Source organism: Salmo salar, chromosome ssa04, assembly GCF_905237065.1.
Source record: "Salmo salar chromosome ssa04, Ssal_v3.1, whole genome shotgun sequence".
Taxonomy (NCBI): domain Eukaryota; kingdom Metazoa; phylum Chordata; class Actinopteri; order Salmoniformes; family Salmonidae; genus Salmo; species Salmo salar.
Window position 1 is genome coordinate 14,853,017 of NC_059445.1, and position 18,501 is coordinate 14,871,517.

At 43.3% G+C, this 18,501-nt stretch overlaps 1 protein-coding gene across 3 annotated transcripts in view; it reads right to left on the reverse strand.

Annotated features, from left to right (window-relative positions):
* The window catches only part of LOC106610215 (mineralocorticoid receptor), a 96,899-nt gene extending 79,964 nt beyond the window's left edge, over window positions 1–16,935 (reverse strand). For 2 of the 3 annotated variants that reach the window (XM_045716589.1, XM_045716587.1), the window contains exons 1-2: window positions 16,487–16,935; window positions 12,623–14,569 (exon numbers count right to left, since the gene is read on the reverse strand). In XM_045716589.1, the coding sequence (XP_045572545.1) occupies window positions 12,623–14,550 (1,928 nt within the window). In that variant the 5' untranslated portion in view covers window positions 14,551–14,569; window positions 16,487–16,935. The remainder of the gene's footprint in view (window positions 1–12,622; window positions 14,570–16,486) is intronic. The other variant, XM_045716588.1, reaches the window with a different exon arrangement.
* Between the last annotated feature and the right edge of the window lie 1,566 nt (window positions 16,936–18,501).

Genomic DNA, 18,501 nt, shown 5'->3' on the forward strand with positions numbered 1-18,501 from the left:
GGACATCGCGATGGGGGTAAGTCTGTTTTTGCCTCTTCGTGCGGTGACGTCGATAGACCAGTCGTGGAATTAGTAGGGTTCCAAGTAGCTCTAGATAGCTAGCAGGCCGGTTAGCAGAATGGGCCTTCAGCGGACGTCGCGCTTGAGGGGCCTGTTGGAATCCTCGGGCAGATTATGTCGGTATTCCAGTCGTAGAGGATCGGCGGGGTTCCGTGCCCCGTACCGGCAGTAGAAGGGGTCCAGATATTGTAGCCCAGGAGTGGGCTTCGGTGGTAGCACAGGATCCCTGGCCGAGCTAGCTTCAGGCTAATTGGTGCTTGCTCCGGGATGGAAACGCTAGCCAGTAGTCACCCGGGATTGCGGTTAGCTAGTTGCGAAGATCCAGATGAAAATGTTCAGAGTTTGCGGTAGGAATCCGGGGGGAAAAATATATAAAATATGAATAGGTCCATTATGCTCTGGTTTGAGTCACGTTGTTCGAACTGGCGAGAGCTTTCCAGTTGTAATGAGATGTAATGAGATGTAGCTTTGTTCGGATGTTGAAAATGCCACGCCTGCACTGGAGCATGTCTAATACAACCACAAATGGGATTCTAATAAACATTATAGCACAGCCAGGAGAAAACAGGACACGACTGCCCTCGTTGATAGTGTTGTGGTTAGGTAGATGGCTTAGATTCAAATCTGTAGCCTTCCGAGTCTTATATTGTAGTTTGGCCAATTTTTATAGTAGATTATTTTGTTTGAATCTGTGCTCTTCTGACTTTATAAGAAGTGTCGGCAAACTTCAGTCACAGAGATGGAAAGAGCCTCTATTTGCCATGTACAGCAGGGACAAACTGACAGTCACTCTGGTATGACTTGTCAGTTTTTATTGGCTTTCAACATCTGGTTCTAGAATGTCCGTGACCCTGTTCTAAGCACAGAGGACACCAGCCCATCAACATAAACAGAATCTTACTGTACATAGATTTGTCCGCTCCATGGCATCTGCTAGTGACTGCCTCGAACATGGGCTGTTAGTAGCAGCAATGTACAGTAGGAAACTGGTGTGGGCTGAAGTATAACAAGCAATGGAAAAACACAACGTACACTTCCAGACTGAGCCTATGAACCGGACATTGTGGTGATTAGGCTAGTCAACCTCCCACACCTCAGTGTAATGTAAACTGATGTTTTATTCCTCTCATTCAGACAGTCATTGAAAGAAACATCTATATGGACAAAAGAATCCATAGTAAAATTTATTTAGGAGCATGTGAAGGGTAAAGGGGCCCTATTAACAGAGCATTGTTAGCATAACTCAGGGCCCAGGGGTCAAGGGTTAGGGGAGTGCATCTGTCATGTGAGCAGGGACTGATGTGTTGGAGTAATGGTTGTGATGAATAGGATCGGAGGGAGGGCGTGGCTCAGGAGTGTCAGGTTAACATTGCGTGGGAAGCTCTACTGGCAAGAATAATAACCAAGGCTATGCATTATACCACACCACCTATTCCATTGTAGATATAGGCTGTTAAACCGTAAGACCATATGTAGGCCACAAACTCTTTCTTTCTGTCCCCTGGTTAACTTGATGATTGTGGAAACGCCTCTAGGCTCTATTGTGAGTGACTTGGATCCCTCCCTGGGCTGGTCTCAAACAGGTCTGATCAACACCTTTCACACGACCTGTCAAACAAGCTATCCCGCAGGCCTGATGAAATGGTGTCAGCCGAGTACCTGAATGTCTATGCGCTTGAAACAGATGTTCTTACGATTATAGAAGAATTACTGTGCACATGTTGCCGGGGTGTAAGTAAGTACACAGGAATGGAAGAAAGAACTCCAGGCATCTCAAACTTGTCAAAAACAACCCAAGAAAACATCCTCCTCCTCCAAAAACAAACCGGCTGCAGAAGCTTTTGCAGCTTTTGCACGTGTTCCTTGTCAATAAACTGGGAAAGACATCAGAGGAGAAGTTTAGAGAATGAACTGACAATAACCTACTTTGTTCAAAGATACTACAGTATGTGGAAGTCAGGGTACATTTGACTGTGTGGATGGATATAGGGAAAACAAACGGCTTTCAATGGCAAATGTAAGGCCAGTAAAGTGGCACACAGTCATTTACCATGGAAACGTTTGTAGTCTACAAGCTCTTTAGTCAGGTTACTCAGCTAGTTTTTCAGAGAGGCCCTAATGAACGCTCCTGGATGTAGCTTGACAGACACTCAGCCCTGTTAGCCCTGGGCTGCATCTCAAAAGGCACCCTATTCCCTACGTAGTGTGCTATTTTTGACTAGAGCCCTTGGGCCCTGGTCAAACTTAGTGCACTAAAGAGAAAGGGGTGCCATTTGGAATGCAATCCTGGTCTACCCAAGGCCAAAGATAACAACTGTTGCCTGGGCTGATACAAAATTAAGCTGAAGCACACTGCTAGCTAATGCATTGAGCATAAATAGGTCAGACTCCCCCTCTGAATAATGGGGAGAAAAGTGGACTGGCTCTACCAGAGAGGGCACCACATAAACAACATGTCACAGCCATATCTAGATGCGCTACAGTGCAGTGTTGGGGCAAGAGTTGTTGTTTGGCGTTGTTTATTGAATATGTGCCATAGTGTTAGCTATTAGCTGAAGCTGTGTCATAGTGTTAGCTGAAGCTATGTCACAGTGTTAGCTGAAGCTGTGTCATAGTGTTAGCTGTTAGCTGAAGCTGTGTCATAGTGTTAGCTGAAGCTGTGTCATAGTGTTAGCTGAAGCTGTGTCATAGTGTTAGCTGTTAGCTGAAGCTGTGTCATAGTGTTAGCTGTTAGCTGACGCTTCTGCTAAAGGAGCTAGTTTCATTCCACAAAAACAATGTGCCACAGCCATCTAGAGGGCCTACATTTAGTTGTTGTTGTTTTCAGTTGTTTACTGAAGCTGGGTTATTGTGTTAGCTAAAGCTGGGTTGAAGGAGCAAGCTAGCTAGCTGCATTACTACCTGTGTTTTAAGTGCCGACTGGCTGGCTGGCCCAAGCCTCTAAGTATGTGAGTGAGCCATCCATTCAGACCGTAAAACTGCAAATTATCACTCCAGATGTGTGCTCCAGTTATGCCTTAAGCGCCGGATTAAATGCTAATTTGCATTAGTAAGATTTACTCTGCAACGGGTATTACTTGAATTTGCATCGAGAGGAAAAAACACTGTTTGTTTTCTCTGTTCGTTTTTTTAGACAAGACGGTGCTCCTGCAAGACAAATATTTTTTGTGTTCTAAATGAGGTCAATCTCCTAGAACTCAGGAGTAACACAAGAGGAATCATATGCATGGACACCTGAAGCATGCAGGATTATTATACCCTCTCAATTACCTTGCCAATGAATACATTACTCAAAGAAGAAGATAGCAAGTATTGTGTTGAGAATAATGTACAGTAACTATTCAAAAGTAAAACTAGCATAACTTCATAGGTGTCTTTTGTGGCTGGAACCATAATCTCACAGTATGGGCCACTGTAACTAACAACACAACCACCCTAGCCCCTTCTGGCTTACTAACCCAGGGCAAGTTTGTATATACAACATTGCTCCTATTGAAGCCGGGACAGAAACCCACCTGCTTAACAGGGCTAAATCCAAATAAAAGCCGCCCTGTCTCCCTAACCGATTAGACTGAACCAAGCAGCTGAAACCAAGTGGCTGGTGGCAGCCGAAATAACAGCAGACCGTAAACAGGGAATGTCTGGCCTGTGCCAGGTACAGTGCAGTAAAAACCAGGGCAAGGGGGTTGCCAGTCCAAGGGCAATGCACTGTAGAGAAACGTTGTGGGTCCACGGAGCCAATTGACAGGGAACACAATGGTTCCAGTGTATCCTGATCTGCCATTTTGAATCTAGGTTGGTCTAGGTTGCCCTATGACCAGGTCTTCTCCTAAAAAGACACCAGGCTATTTGGACATGGCAGCCAGGCACACTCGTAAACAAGACATGGGAACAAATATCTCTCACCATTGCTGTATGAAAATATAACTTTTCTTGCAAACAAACGTTCTTGCAAACAATACAACAGCCTGTAAGTCACACAAGTGTTCTAGGGCGCCAGAGCCATCCCAACACATACCTTCACGCAACCTGTACACAATACCTTTGGATCTGTTCTACATAACAGGGGCCATTGTGGGCCAATGTCATTGTCATTAACACAAAAGCCCTGGCAATTACAGGATGATTCTCTAACCCTACCCTCCATCCTTTCCTGCAATAGGCAGCCATTTTTATTCCTGCTAAACCAGTTTACCCCTTTTTAAGTCTTGGTCACCCAATTGCGTCCGCCTCAGCTCTGCGTGCAATGTGATACAGTGTCTTTTCTATGGACTGTCATCAGACCCCTGGAAGTCTCCTTTTACCTTGGCTGGGTCACTATATCAGAGCTTGTCCCAAAGGTGCTACATTATCAGAGCCTGTCCCCAAGGTGCTACATTATCAGAACCTGTCCCCAGGGTGCTACATTATCAGAGCCTGTCCCCAGGGTGCTATATTATCAGAGCCTGTCCCCAGGGTGCTACATTATCAGAACCTGTCCCCAGGGTGCTACATTATCAGAGCCTGTCCCCAGGGTGCTACATTATCAGAGCCTGTCCCCAAGGTGCTATATTATCAGAGCCTGTCCCCAGGGTGCTACATTATCAGAGCCTGCCCCCAAGGTGCTACATTATCAGAACCTGTCCCCAGGGTGCTACATTATCAGAACCTGTCCCCAGGGCGCTACATACATGATTTTTGTGACAAAGCCGAACTCCCAATAACCTGAGTCATAACAATCTACCAGGGATTTTATGGGGTGGGTTTTTATGGGTGCAACTCAAGACCCGACAGAGCACACTGACTGACACAGCTGTTGTTGCTTCCCATAGACCGGGTTAGAATATAAAGAGAAGCTCTGTGTGAGAGTATGCTACTACTACTGTAGGTCGATGCCATCACATAGCCATAGTGCTAGCCATTTCTTCAGATGTATTAGACATATTCTGAAGAGAACAGCGTGTATGTGTACGTGGGTGTGTGTTGACCTAGTTAACGGACTGCTGAAGCAGAATAATTAACATTTATTGGAAGTGTTTTCCTTAATGACATCCATTTCCGCCTATGTCAGTGAGTCGAGTCCCGTCATGTCCAGCGATGAGCTAGCTGCTAGCTAGACTAAGTAAACACAGCAGTTCAGAACTTGAATACAAGCTCCAATTAAACATGCATGATGAATTGAGCCATGCCCTTATGTGGTCAGTAGAGCAGATCAGAATGCAGGGAGGAAGACAATGATGCGCTGAGAAGGAGAGGAGGGGAATCCACTCAGAAAACTAAACTAAAATGTGCTATGGATCTCACTCAAAGAACTAAACTAAATGTAGTATGGATCTCACTCAAAGAACTAAACTAAAATGTAGTATGGATCTCACTCAAAGAACTAAACTAAATGTAGTATGGATCTCACTCAAAGAACTAAACTAAAATGTAGTATGGATCTCACTCAAAGAACTAAACTAAATGTAGTATGGATCTCACTCAAAGAACTAAACTAAATGTAGTATGGATCTCACTCAAAGAACTAAACTAAATGTAGTATGGATCTCACTCAAAGAACTAAACTAAAAATGTAGTATGGATCTCACTCAAAGAACTAAACTAAATGTAGTATGGATCTCACTCAAAGAACTAAACTAAATGTAGTATGGATCTCACTCAAAGAACTAAACTAAATGTAGTATGGATCTCACTCAAAGAAAACTCAACTAACATGTAGTATGGATCACATTGCTTTTTATAGCTCAGATAAATGTGAATTATGTCCTTGTCCATAAAACCGATAGAAATCAAACATTTGCTACCTTAAAATCCATCTGGACACAATTAAGTTACCGTAATATCAACATCGTACAATCGAATTCTGCTGTTATGAATCGTAGCCTACACCAACAATGAAGAACAAACTTAAAGGGGCATTGTGGAAGCTCATAAACAGTCGTCTATATAAATGATATGAGCCTCAGTGTCTTGATAACTCTTTCAGCAACTAGGCCTGACACTATTCTCATCCTTTTCACACAGCTTTTATTGATAGAAACCAGGGCAGTTGTCACAATAATCTCATGCTTTGTGTTGTAGTGGTAGAAGTATACAGTTACATTCTCTTCATACAGTATGTAAAAGAGCTCAATGACGGACAGGGACAAGCCTCTGTATGTCAGCGATAGGTAATAAAGTTTGAACACACACACACACACACACACACACACACACACACACACACACACACACACACACACACACACACACACACACACACACACACACTGTGCCTACTGCCTACAGTACGGCCCACCCTGGAAATTTGGGCAAGTTTCATCAAACCCTGTTTCAAGAAGAGGTTGAAATGAGGACAGGCATTCTGATCCCAGCAGGGAGGGAGAAGGAGAAGGAGAAAGGTACAGTCAGAGAGAGAGAGGGAGAGAGGGGAAAGGAGGGAGGGAGGAAGGAAGGTACAGGGAGGGAGGGAGGGAGGTACAGTAAGAGAGAGAGGGGAAAGGAGGGAGGGTGGGAGGGAGGGAGGGAGGTACTGTCAGAGAGTGAACGAGAGAGAAAAGGGGGGAAGGGAGAGAGGAATGTACAGTCAGAGAGTGAGAGAGAGGGGAGACGCAGCAACAGAGAAAGACAGGGAGGTAGGAAACTAGTAGTTACCGCTGTATGAGTATCAATTAATTAGGTCATATCCTTCCTTTCTCCTCTCATCTTTTTATGAAGAGAATCATGTTCAGTGTTTCTAACTAAGGCCGTCTTTGAATGTAATAATACAACATTTATTTCATAAGACAACTGTAATAATTATTTTATTTTTAGTCCATAGCTTCAAGTAATTATTTTTGAGCACATTTCTCTCATAACCCTTGTAGTGATAATAATGACTGGTGTTTTTTTTATATCACCCCTGTGTTACCTCCAGTCTATGACTAACTTCCCATCTGTTAGCTCTGTCGTTTATTAAGTCCTCTTATATCCAGCATTATACCGCACTCAACATAAAATAGTGTGTGTGTAAGTCACACACTCACACACAAACACAAAGGTGAGGACCCGACATACAGTAGTTCTCATGTGACCACGTGGAATTAGCAACGACGCAGGCTTCAATGTCTCTGCCTCCTCAAGGAACATCTTCCTTGCCAGGGCAGGTAAAGACACCTTGGACATGACCCCCAACACCCCTGTCTCACATTCACATCCCAAACGAGCAACTAACGTCCCTCACAACCCACAATGCACCGGGGCCAGCCGTACCGAGCCACACCACGAGGACGTGGATTTAATTAGATATTAGTATCCAGCCGCGTCTGAATTAATCAAATCAATGCCACTCATTAATTTAGTAGAAGAACATACAATTAAAGGGCTATTATCGTTCTCTCAGGAGTCTGCCCTTTCATCCTGCCAGTAGAACATTGGGACTTGGCCCAGGTCCAGAGGCAAAGCGTTCTCTTTTCCTTTTTAACCGGCACTTCCTCTCCTCCGCCTGACTCGATTCTACTCCTCTTCTCCAGGCTGGTGCCATAGAGGTACAATGACTAGATGTAGTATGTGCAAAAAAGAAACGTCGGCGTAACTTTAAATCAATACTCTCTTTCATCTATAAGCATAACATTTAGTGGGAGGATGATAGAGAAATATGTTTTCTTTTTGTATTTGCATGTTTGTGGTACTGATTTAGACCAAGCCACCTACTAGGTACCTACAAGTGTACTGGGGCTTTAAGTTTATATCTTAATTTGGTCCCTGACTAACATCATTTCCATGACTTAATGGTGCTTGACAGCATTTATCCTGTAAGTAGCTCGTCATTTAGGATGGTGTCTCAAGCGTTTTAAACAAAACTCTAGAAATGTCAACACACTGTAGCATAGTCCCAGTCAATGCTTAACAGGGCACTCTCTAAATAGGGTGACAAGAGATTTAGGGAATGAGCACACAAATAATCCAGCACCCAAAACTAGATAATTTTATAATAATATATTTTGTTCAGATAATTTATCATTTGATCATGGCTGTGTATATCTCAATTGAGGAGGTAAGGAAACTAGACTGAAAATAAGATTTTAATCTTTACATAGACTTTGAAGTAGTACTGTATTGTACATGGGTCTATAGGGTCCCCTACAAGCTTTAAACCGTAAATACTTCTATCGGATTCCCTACAAACATACAGTCAAATATAATCTTATTTAAATACAGCAGGGGAAATCCTCTGCGTTCAAAATGTCAATCTCTGCACTGCATACAGCTGGCCACCTGTTTCACCCAAAGCACTGAAGCAAACCGGGCTCTGACGGAAAATAATTCTGGGCTAAGGAGATTCTTTTTCTCTCTCTCTCTCTTTTTTGCTCTTGTGAATTAAAGTTAAAACGCTTTCGCTCTGAGTAATCCAGACTCCTCCGACGAACAGTCATTTTTAATTAAAAACATTACCCCATTTACAGAGGAAACCAAAGTGAAGCCTGAAAAAAATACTAACTGCACAGGGATTTCTCTCTCTACTTCGACCTAGCAGTCTCTCGATTTTCTCTCTCTCTCTCTCTCTCTCTCGATTTTCTCTCCTTCTCTCACTCTCTGTCTCTCTGTTTCAATCTTTCTTTCTCTTTCCCTCCTTCTCTCCCGCCCTCCCTCCCTCCCTGCCATCCAAGGCTTCAGTTGATCAAAGGAAGTTCCAGTTTCTTGCTGGTTTTTAATGGTTATGTAACTTTCTCCTGATGAAATACTGGCCTGGGCACAATACTAACTCATCCAGTGCTGAACTGGACCATAGAATTCCTGCAATTGGACTTTTTGGGGTTATGTGATCCTGGCAAGAAGTCAATCCAACTCACACTGCGGCAACGCTTGGCTACTTGGAACGATTGTAAACACCCTAATAAAATGTAATTAATAGGTACCATATACATTGTTTACTGAGTAAAACTGAGTCCAAAAAACGTTGATTAATCACATAAAAACAAGCAATCTCAGCACAGGAATAAAACTAAATAAAGCAATATTTCTTAACAACAGGCATATGGGTCTTCTGCAATGCAGTTTTGATTGAACCTCTCCTCTTGTGATGAGCTATGTGTAGTTGGAATGAAGTGTTGTTTCTCTGAGAGCAGCAGGACTCTGGCTAGTCTTCCCCAGTGCATGTTTGATTGAACCTCTCCTGTGATGAGCTAAGTGTATCGTTTTATAGAGAGGGGCAGTTCCAGAGCTGTGTCTGTATCTGGGTCTCTGCCATACGGCCAGGCCAGGCCCCACCTCTGACTGTCATCCTGCTGACATTAGGGGGCTAAGCTGTATCTCATTAGGCCTAGGTTGGCAGTGATCCCGTCAACATCACTTGAAGCTCTGGATCCCACCATAGGGGAAGAGACAGGTTGTCTCCAAGGTAACGGCCAGATCATTTGGCAGGAACTGCATGCCTTGTTATCCCACAGAAACCCACAGATACTGTAGGCAGGCGCAGCTGGTACACGCACACGCACACACACACACACACACACACACACACACACACACACACACACACACACACACACACACACACACACACACACACACACACACACACACACACACACACACACCAATACACGTGTTTAAAGACAAACACACATATAGTCACTCCACTGCACATAGACATCAGCTCCCTCTCTGCCAATCAAACATCCGGCTATTCCTCTGTGTCCAGTATTGATTTAAAACACAATGAAGCCAGGGGCGGGCCAAACGTTTAGGAAAAACCATTGAGTTCATTTGCTGCTCATACCCTAGGGATAATCATTCTCACTGTTGAAAGAGAAATTGATTTCTGTTAATCATGAGCCAGCGTTATTCAAATCAGTGGGGGGGTCAAACCAGGCCAGATATCTTGAAAGAGGGTTACACAAGCAGAGTCAAGTATTTAGGTCATAAAGGGCAGTAGAAAATAGTTTTTGGGGGGGGTTGTTAAAGTAAATGACATGAGTTTGCATATAACCATAGAAATGTAACTGACAGAATGGCATGTAAATCTAACTCATTCCCACCTGATCTCAACTAAGTCTCTGGGCCCATATTCACAAAGAGTCTTTAGATTAGAAGTGCCGATCTAGGATCAGTTATGACTTTTAGTTCATAATGAATAACATTTTATGAACATTTTATAACCTGACCCTAGATCAGCACTCCTACTCTAAAAACACTTTTTGAATACATGCCCTAACCCCCTGTCACATACTCTACTGTACATCCTGAATGCCAAAAGTGGACTGACCATTCCATAGCCAAGTATGACAAGAATAGCCCTGATCAGACAGCCAGAAGAACTGGATGAATTGTAGCATGGTCTATCGATAGGAGGTCAATGGGACAGGGACTGACCTCCTGGACCAACATAACAGCCTCAGGACAAAGGCTGACATGATCATTGCCCCATTATTAACCAGCCTGATGGTGCTATTGGTGCTATTTTGAGTGAGACTGGATAATTGTTGTAGATCTGTTTGTGAGTGCGTTCAAATAAAGTGGTTGGGGAGAGAGAGAAATCATTAGTTACGACCAATGATGTATATAAACCCTGGATTGCTGATGCTATGTATTGGCCATTGAGAGGCTTTGAAGTCACCGGTCAGCCATATTGGCACTTCCCCCCCAGTAGGAGCAGTCCTCCATAGGAATGAATGGAATTCCACAGTATTTCAATTAAATGTTTTAAGGACAAAATTACATGTATTGAAGTATATTTTGCTATAGTGGGGAAAGTAACATTAGTAAGCAAAAAAATATATACCAAAGGAAAATATACTATATATTTTTTCATTTTTTATTTTTATGTTTAGCTCACATAATATAATTTAAGATTATGCATTAATGTGTCTGTAATATAATACATGTGGCAAAATTAATGTAGACATTAATAAATGCACTTCTAAAGCTTCCAAAATAGGGAGTGCTAAGATGGAGGCACGGTGGTTTCAACACAGCGCCCCCTATCAGTCAACTAGTGTATATATAAATCATTGGTTGCAACCAAATTGGAACACATTGACCCATTGTGCTAGCCTAGTTCCTAGTGGGCCTAATCTTCTCTGCTTGTCTCTGGGGAAAACCAACAAACACAAACATACCAAGCCAGGCCCCATTGCCACAAATAATCACATGTATTTCTCTTAGGGAAACATCTGACTATCAAGGTTTTGTAAGTCAGGAGAGGATACCGTTTGCAGCTTTGTTTAGTGCTTCCTGCACTGACTCGAGCTGGTAAAAATGCAATAATAAGCAGGGCATTTACAGTGTGCCATGTCGTGCATACGTTTACGACTTCGGTGATCAGCTCAGATTTTATACCACCATTAATATACATCCCCCTCTGTGAAATGAAAAAATGAAGAAATATATCACACGCAAAACAAATCCCTAACTCTCCAAATACCAGAGCCATAATCATATCTTCATATCTTTAAATTAACTGTAAACAAATAAACAAACTCCTTCTGCAAGGAAGAAATTCCTTATGTAACTCCTTCTCATACTGAAATTGCAACAAAGTTGGAATTTTTTTCTCCAATTTCCTGGTTGGTTTCATAGCTGTGATACTTTTGTTTTTTTCACCCTGGATCTTAATATCATAATGCTGTATTTGGCTTCACACTCAACTGGGACATCAGATAAACTGTCCGGACAACAACGGTGTCAAAGTTATACGTTGCCATATTTCCCTGTGCAAAACAAACCGTTTTTCTGCATGTTTGTTTTTGTTTGATGGCCGGGGCTCTGCCCTGCAAGGCAACTGTTTGTTTCCTACATCTGGCAACAAAAGCATGTGATCAATCATTCATAATAATTTATGACGTCGCCACATAATGGCCAGCCCAGGCTCGTAAAAATATATTTGCAATACACAAGGTCCCTTCAGGACCTCTCAATAACAGTACAATAAATGTTGTTTTTGTCCATACACATAGCTCTGATAAGAGAGCAAACTTTAGCCTCTGTTAGGTACAGTAGAGAATAGGGCTAGGGCAGCAGTGTATGTTGCGATGTTGCTATCCCATGCTGGACCTCATCCCTTAGTTCCTGTTCTCCCAGCCAAGCCAACATCCCGCTGCTTTTCCCTTTCCCAAGCCTTGTTGTTATTAGTATTTTGGTAGTCCCCGACTCGGAGCAAACGCCCTTCTTTAACCCCTCGGTCCTGAGCAACATGGTCTTTAAGTCAGACACACTGTCCCCTTCATTCATCCTGTCACACTTTAGTAAACAGACTCAGTTCCACCCAAAAGCTACATAGCAGGGAGCATCTCTCTGCACATGAGAGCCCTTGGATTATACCACTGGGTGTGCTTTGTGCAGATGCTGTGGACAATCCATCACGTCTTATAACAAGTCTAAAGTAACATAACAGTTTCTGAGCCAGCACTCTTACTGTACTGGAGTTGTGCAGCAGCACTATAGTACCCACAATGCAGTTTGTTTTCTCTTTAAACTTTTCTATTTTGTAAGTAACAAACATTTCTGAGCCAGCCAGCCGCTCTTACTGTGCTGGAGTTGTGCAGCAGCACTAGAGTACCCACAATGCTGTTTGTTTTTGTTCATACATCAATTTCTTTCTTACCTTGACATGCTGTCTGGCATGCAGCCGTGACCTGGATAGCCTTCTCCTCTTGGACCCTGCGACATGCCGGGCCGAGATTTCCACGACTCCATTAATGCGGTAACAGGCGAAATTAGATTCAACAAGGGGTTCGTCCCATGATCCCTTGGGTCGTGCCGTGAGAAAGACATTGTCCCCTGCGCTCCGATCTGGTAGTGAAACGAGTGTCCGCCTGAATTAACACCCACAATGGCCGAGGTGGGCACAACGTTGTTGTTGTTCTCTTGGTAGTAGCTGCCATCGTTGTTCTCTTGTTTAACTTTAGACAGAAGGTTGTGGGGGAACACGCCGGTTTCGTAACTGCCATTCATCTCCGTGCCCGGAGGTCCCAAGATCCCAGAGAGACTGTATTCGTCAATGTTGTCCCTCAGAGACAAGTAGGTGATCTCGGACGGACCTGACTGGAAGAGACCCATAGAGTGTTGCTGCTGCTGCTCAGTGTAGCACTGAGGATTCATGCATCCGCCGCCATCTTTGTTTGGCTCACTCTTTATCTGTGTGATGAAAGGTGAGCCATTGCCGGGGCAGCCGGTGGCCTGGTTACACTTTGTGTTGTTGCTACCGTTACCCAGACACATGCTCCTATAGTCCGTGTCGGGTTCATTCTTGATGAACTTCACCATACCCATGTGGTCCAGGCCTACGTTGAACATCTCCCCATCCACGCTCTCCACCTTGGGGAACTCAAACTCCTTGAAATCCTGCTGGTCTCTTCGTCCCTCGGGACTGTTGGAGTCATTCTGGACCAGGCCCAGTTCACTAACAGGGCTGGACACAGCAAACCCACCCCCACCGCCAGAGGAGTTCCTGGGGCTCGAGGACATTGCCATGGGGCCCCCGGTGGTCGGACTGGAGATAGATGATGAAGCCCTCATGTTGTTGGTGCTGCCAGTGGGGCTGGAGACAGACGATGACCTCATGTTGGTAGAGGTGCTGCATGACGGTGGGGAGCGCACGCTGCTCATGCTCTGGGGGCTGGAGATGGGCGAGCGCATCACATTGAGGGGGCTGGTGAGCGGAGGCGACCCCACCGTGCTGGAGCCTGCCGGGCTGCAGGTGGCCGAGTTCCTCCTGTGGACGTGGTTGTGGGCCAGAGCTGGTCCGGCAGCGTTATGCTGGTTGACGAGGTTACTGATGGTCGAACAGGCGAACGGCCCCCCAAAGCAGGTGGGGCTGGTGGTGGACGAAACTAGGTTGTTGCTGCCCCCGGGACTGGAGATGGAGCTGGGCGTCTGGGGGCTGCAGGACAGAGACAAGCCCAAGACAGCTGACCCTGCTGGGGTTCCAGATGAGCAGCAATCCCCTGGGGTGGAGCTAGGCTGCTTCGGGAACCCCGTAGAAGGGGACTTCAACTTGGGGCTCCCCGCGGATGCAGCGCACTGGCTGTCCTCGAGACAGGGGCGCCCGCAAACTCCCGCTGGGTACATCTTCCCCGGACTACAATGGCCCCCCTGTTGGCCGAAGCCGCCAAAGTCTGTGGCCTCCCTGGCCGCGTTCATATACAAGCCCATGGACTCAGCCACAGTTTTGGACAGCTCCTTGGAATCCATCATCTCTGGCTTCCTCCCATGGACGGAACTGTTAAAGAGGGGGAGAACAAAAGGCTGGTGTTGGTTCTGGGTCAGTTTGAGAGTAGGCTGCTGCTCTGGCTTCTTCTTCTCCTCGTTGTTATTGTTACTCTCCTTGCTGTCGGCTGTGTTGCTGCTGGGGGAGCAGCTGACATTGACTATGTCCATCAGGACATCACTGTTGCTGTTCAGGTTCAGGCTGTCGGCCTCCTCGGCTCCGCTGCAGCAGTAGTCCATGGCACTGCTGGGGACATGGGACCATCTGTTCTTCTCTGTGTCCGTGGATCCTTCGAAGAAACTTGGGTATCTTTTGGTCTCCATCGCTGGGTCATTGATTTACCTGCAGGTTGAAGGAATACATTAATATGATGAATGCTGTTTAAATATGAATTCAAAGTGGTAGGGTATTTTTTATGCATTATTCACATAGCATGCAAAAGCCGCTGGAATCTCACATTGCCGAAGCTGAGAGCATACTACTGAATATAAAAACTGTAATTTAACACAAATATTTATTAAATCATGAACAGTGTAAAGTATTTATTTAATGGATGGTGATTTCATTAAGATTGACTTAAGTGTGTTTTATAGCGGGAAAATTTGGCCAAACATCTACAGTATCCAAGTTAAGTATCCTTTTAAATCAGCAAGCATTTTCTCTGTCAATCAAGTCATATTCATTTCTCGAAAATCATTTAGACATTCCTCCTCACTTAGTTAACTGTTTATTTGCTTTGGTTTTTAAACTAAGAATCCCTGAAATGGTTATATAGGGGAACTTTGTCTAAGGCATGGTGTCCCAAATGGCACCCTATTCCCTTTAAAGTGCACTACTTTTGACCAGAGCCTTATGGGGGAATAGGGTGTCATTTGGGACTGCCTAAATCATGTTTGGAGACCTGAGAATGTCTCATGGGGGGGAGGGGGGGACGATTATTAAATTATTATTATAGATTGTGTGTTGTCATGTCTGAGTAATAATAGTTCTATGACTCAATTCCCCATCACACCTTATCATACATAACACGTTTCTTTTTATAATGCATTTCTTTAGATGTATGACATGATAACTTCTGGTTTTCAGGATTAATTGCACTAACTGTAATATTAAATCGCCAAGTCAGTACAGTTTGATTTAAAAAAAAATACATGACGTAGTTTTATAGTGTTCATTTCCTCCTCTTGGGCACTTCCATTGGATAGAGACAGACACAGCGTCACATAAACATTCATCACGCCATTCACGGATTGGTCCGACTACTCTGTCAATCCCCTATTGTTTTTTCAGACACAACGTAGCTGCGACATAACTTGAAAATGGTATCTATCTTTGAGCGTCTTCTGGAAAACATATAACAACTTTCGAGAATAATTCAATGCGCAATATTGACCCATGCTATCACATTTAGCCCTTTATATTATGCGTAATGTAATGTTGTTGTTCCTAAACTTATGCCCTGGTAAATTTATGTTTTAGCCTACTGTCAAAGAGAAGGACTAAAGAAAAACACTGATATTTTGATTGAGGTGACCTAATTACGGGTTAGGCTATAATAAATGACAAAGCTTATGAGATAGGATAGTTGTTGACGCACAAACTACAAAAACAGGTAGGCTACATGCCAGGTTGTAACGACACGACGGCTATGCAATATTTTTGGGGGCAATCTGATCTACCAAAATGCACATCACAGTTTTGACATTGATGGCAACTGATCGAAGAGTGTGCAAAACTATTTCAAAAGTGCATTAATAGTTAGAATGCAGGTCATTTCAGACATCACAGTTCTGCAATGATAGCAGAGCAAGCCGTACTCTTATCCATTATTTCTTATTGTAAAGAATGATTATCTAATGGAAATTTCGCTGGAGACAAAGTTCAAATTGTTATTAACTGATCTTTGAAAAGACATAAACAACTGATTTTGAGTTTAAATTCCATAATAAATAAATGCGTCCAATAGCCTGCTGGGCGCAAATAAGTCATATTATTATTATTATTATTATTATTAGGCTATTTTGTTTGTTTAGAGAGAAAGAGAGCAGCCTTTAATTGATTTTATAGCCTATACTGTAGGTCACAACCAGTCCGAGCGGTCCCCCTGGATATAGTTCAAAGTTAAAGATTTCCGGGGGAGAATTCAGGTGACAATTAAAGTGATTTACATTTCGTATAGGGAGTTGACATTTTAATCTAAGTATTATAATAACCACACGTATTTTACCTACCTCGAGCTATATCATTCTGCGCTCTTACCTTAATTACGACATTCAGATTTGTCAACTGGCTGTGTTGCTGGGCGGCAATAATCCAGAAGAGAGAATAAAGACACGAAACCAAGCCTGTACCTTATTTCTTCTTCTTTACAATATCCCCCACTTCAGCTATTCTGCATTTTCTCTTGCCATACATCCACTAGTTTCAGTTCTGACAGCTCAACGCACAGAACAGTAGGCTAGAACTCTGCTGAGCTGCGTAGCCTATATCACTCGTAATCCTCAACATCAAGACGCTGCTTTGACACACCAGTCGAGAGCGACATATAGGTCGGACGCATCAGATATTCTCACATTCGGACCATAATTCCGCAGGTTTATGATTTTCTAGCCCTTCGATAGAATGACTGATAAAAACAGCGAAGGAGTCAGACAGACAGACTTGCAGTGCGACGTCATTCTGTGCACATGAACCCTCCTACTGTAACGAGTGCAATACAAACTCTGAAGGGGTGGCGGGGACGAGAGAGGGAGAGTAGAGGGGAAGGGAGGGAGGGAGTGCGTTCGGTCGCAGGCTCCTGAGCACAGGTACGCTATTGCGCGGAAATAGGGCACCTTTACATTTGAAGTATGGTTGAGTTTGTCCGTTTTAATACTTAATACTCAAAATACTTTTTGGATAGGAGGAGACCATTTCAAGAGCGTTGAACGAGATGAAATAAACATGACAGCTGTCAAAAAAATTGTTTAGATAGTGTAGAACAGAATAATACATTGCAGTAGGCTATAAATACGACATTTACTAATAGGCCTAAATTCAACATGAATAAAATACACAGTAGGCCTATTCATGTTGCAAAAAAACCGGTATATTATGCATCGTTTACCACTTTGAAATCTCAGTATTGCTCTTTGACAATGGCACTGTGCTTTGGAAGGCTGACATTTTGCACATTTATCTGTAATAATTGTGCTGGTGTGAAGTTATACTAACTGTATGCCAACTTGTTGTTTAAGTACTAGACAAAAACACCCACAGCCCCTGAAGTGGATATATGTTAATAACTGTCTGACTTATAGGGCATAGGCCTAATGAGACTGTTACATCTTCCCCCTTGGCAGGAACTGGCTGCATAATCTATCAACCTTTCTTAGTCAGAGATTTTTTTACATTTACATTTACTTCATTTAGAGCAACTTACAAATTGGTGCATTCACCTTATGAGATAGCTTATGAAGATAAAACCATGAACAACAGTAAGTGTTTAGTGCCTATGAATCATAAATAAGCATCAAATTAGCCTTAATGACGATATGTAGTGGGAATAATACATGATAATACACAAGTCTGGTTCAGATTATAAAAACCATTCTGCTGTGTAGTGTTAGCAGAGTGAAATCAAAACAGGATGTTGGTGCTTTTCCTCTGACTACATCCTTTGATCTTAGATAGGAGTGACTAATAACCCATAATATATAAATACCAGCACACTGTACACGTCACTAAGTCATAGAGGTGAATTCAGTGATTTCTCTCGGCTTTATAGCCTATATACATTCAGTGGAGAGATACAGTGGAGCTCTCAGTTTTAGTACAGTATTGCAACATGTTATGACTGGAGAAATTGTGTCCACAGGATGGCGCTATATTTCAGTTTCTGATCAAATCAAATTGTATTTGTCACATGCGCGGAAATGTAGACCTTACAGTGAAATGCTTACTTACAAGCCCTTAACCAACAATAAAGTTTTAAGAAAAAATAAGTGTTAAGTAAAAAAGAACAGTAACAAATAATTAAAGACCAGCAGTAAAATAAAAAAAGCGAGGCTATATACAGGGGGTACTGGTACAGAGTCAATGTGCGAGGACACCGGTTAGTCGAGGTAATTGAGGTAATATGTACATGTAGGTAGAGTTAAAGTGACTCTGCATAGATAATAAACAGAGAGTAGCAGCAGCGTAAAAGGGGCGGGGGGGATGCAATGCAAATAGTCTGGGTAGCCATTTGATTAGCTGTTCAGGAGTCTTATGGCTTGGAGGTAGAAGCTGTTAAG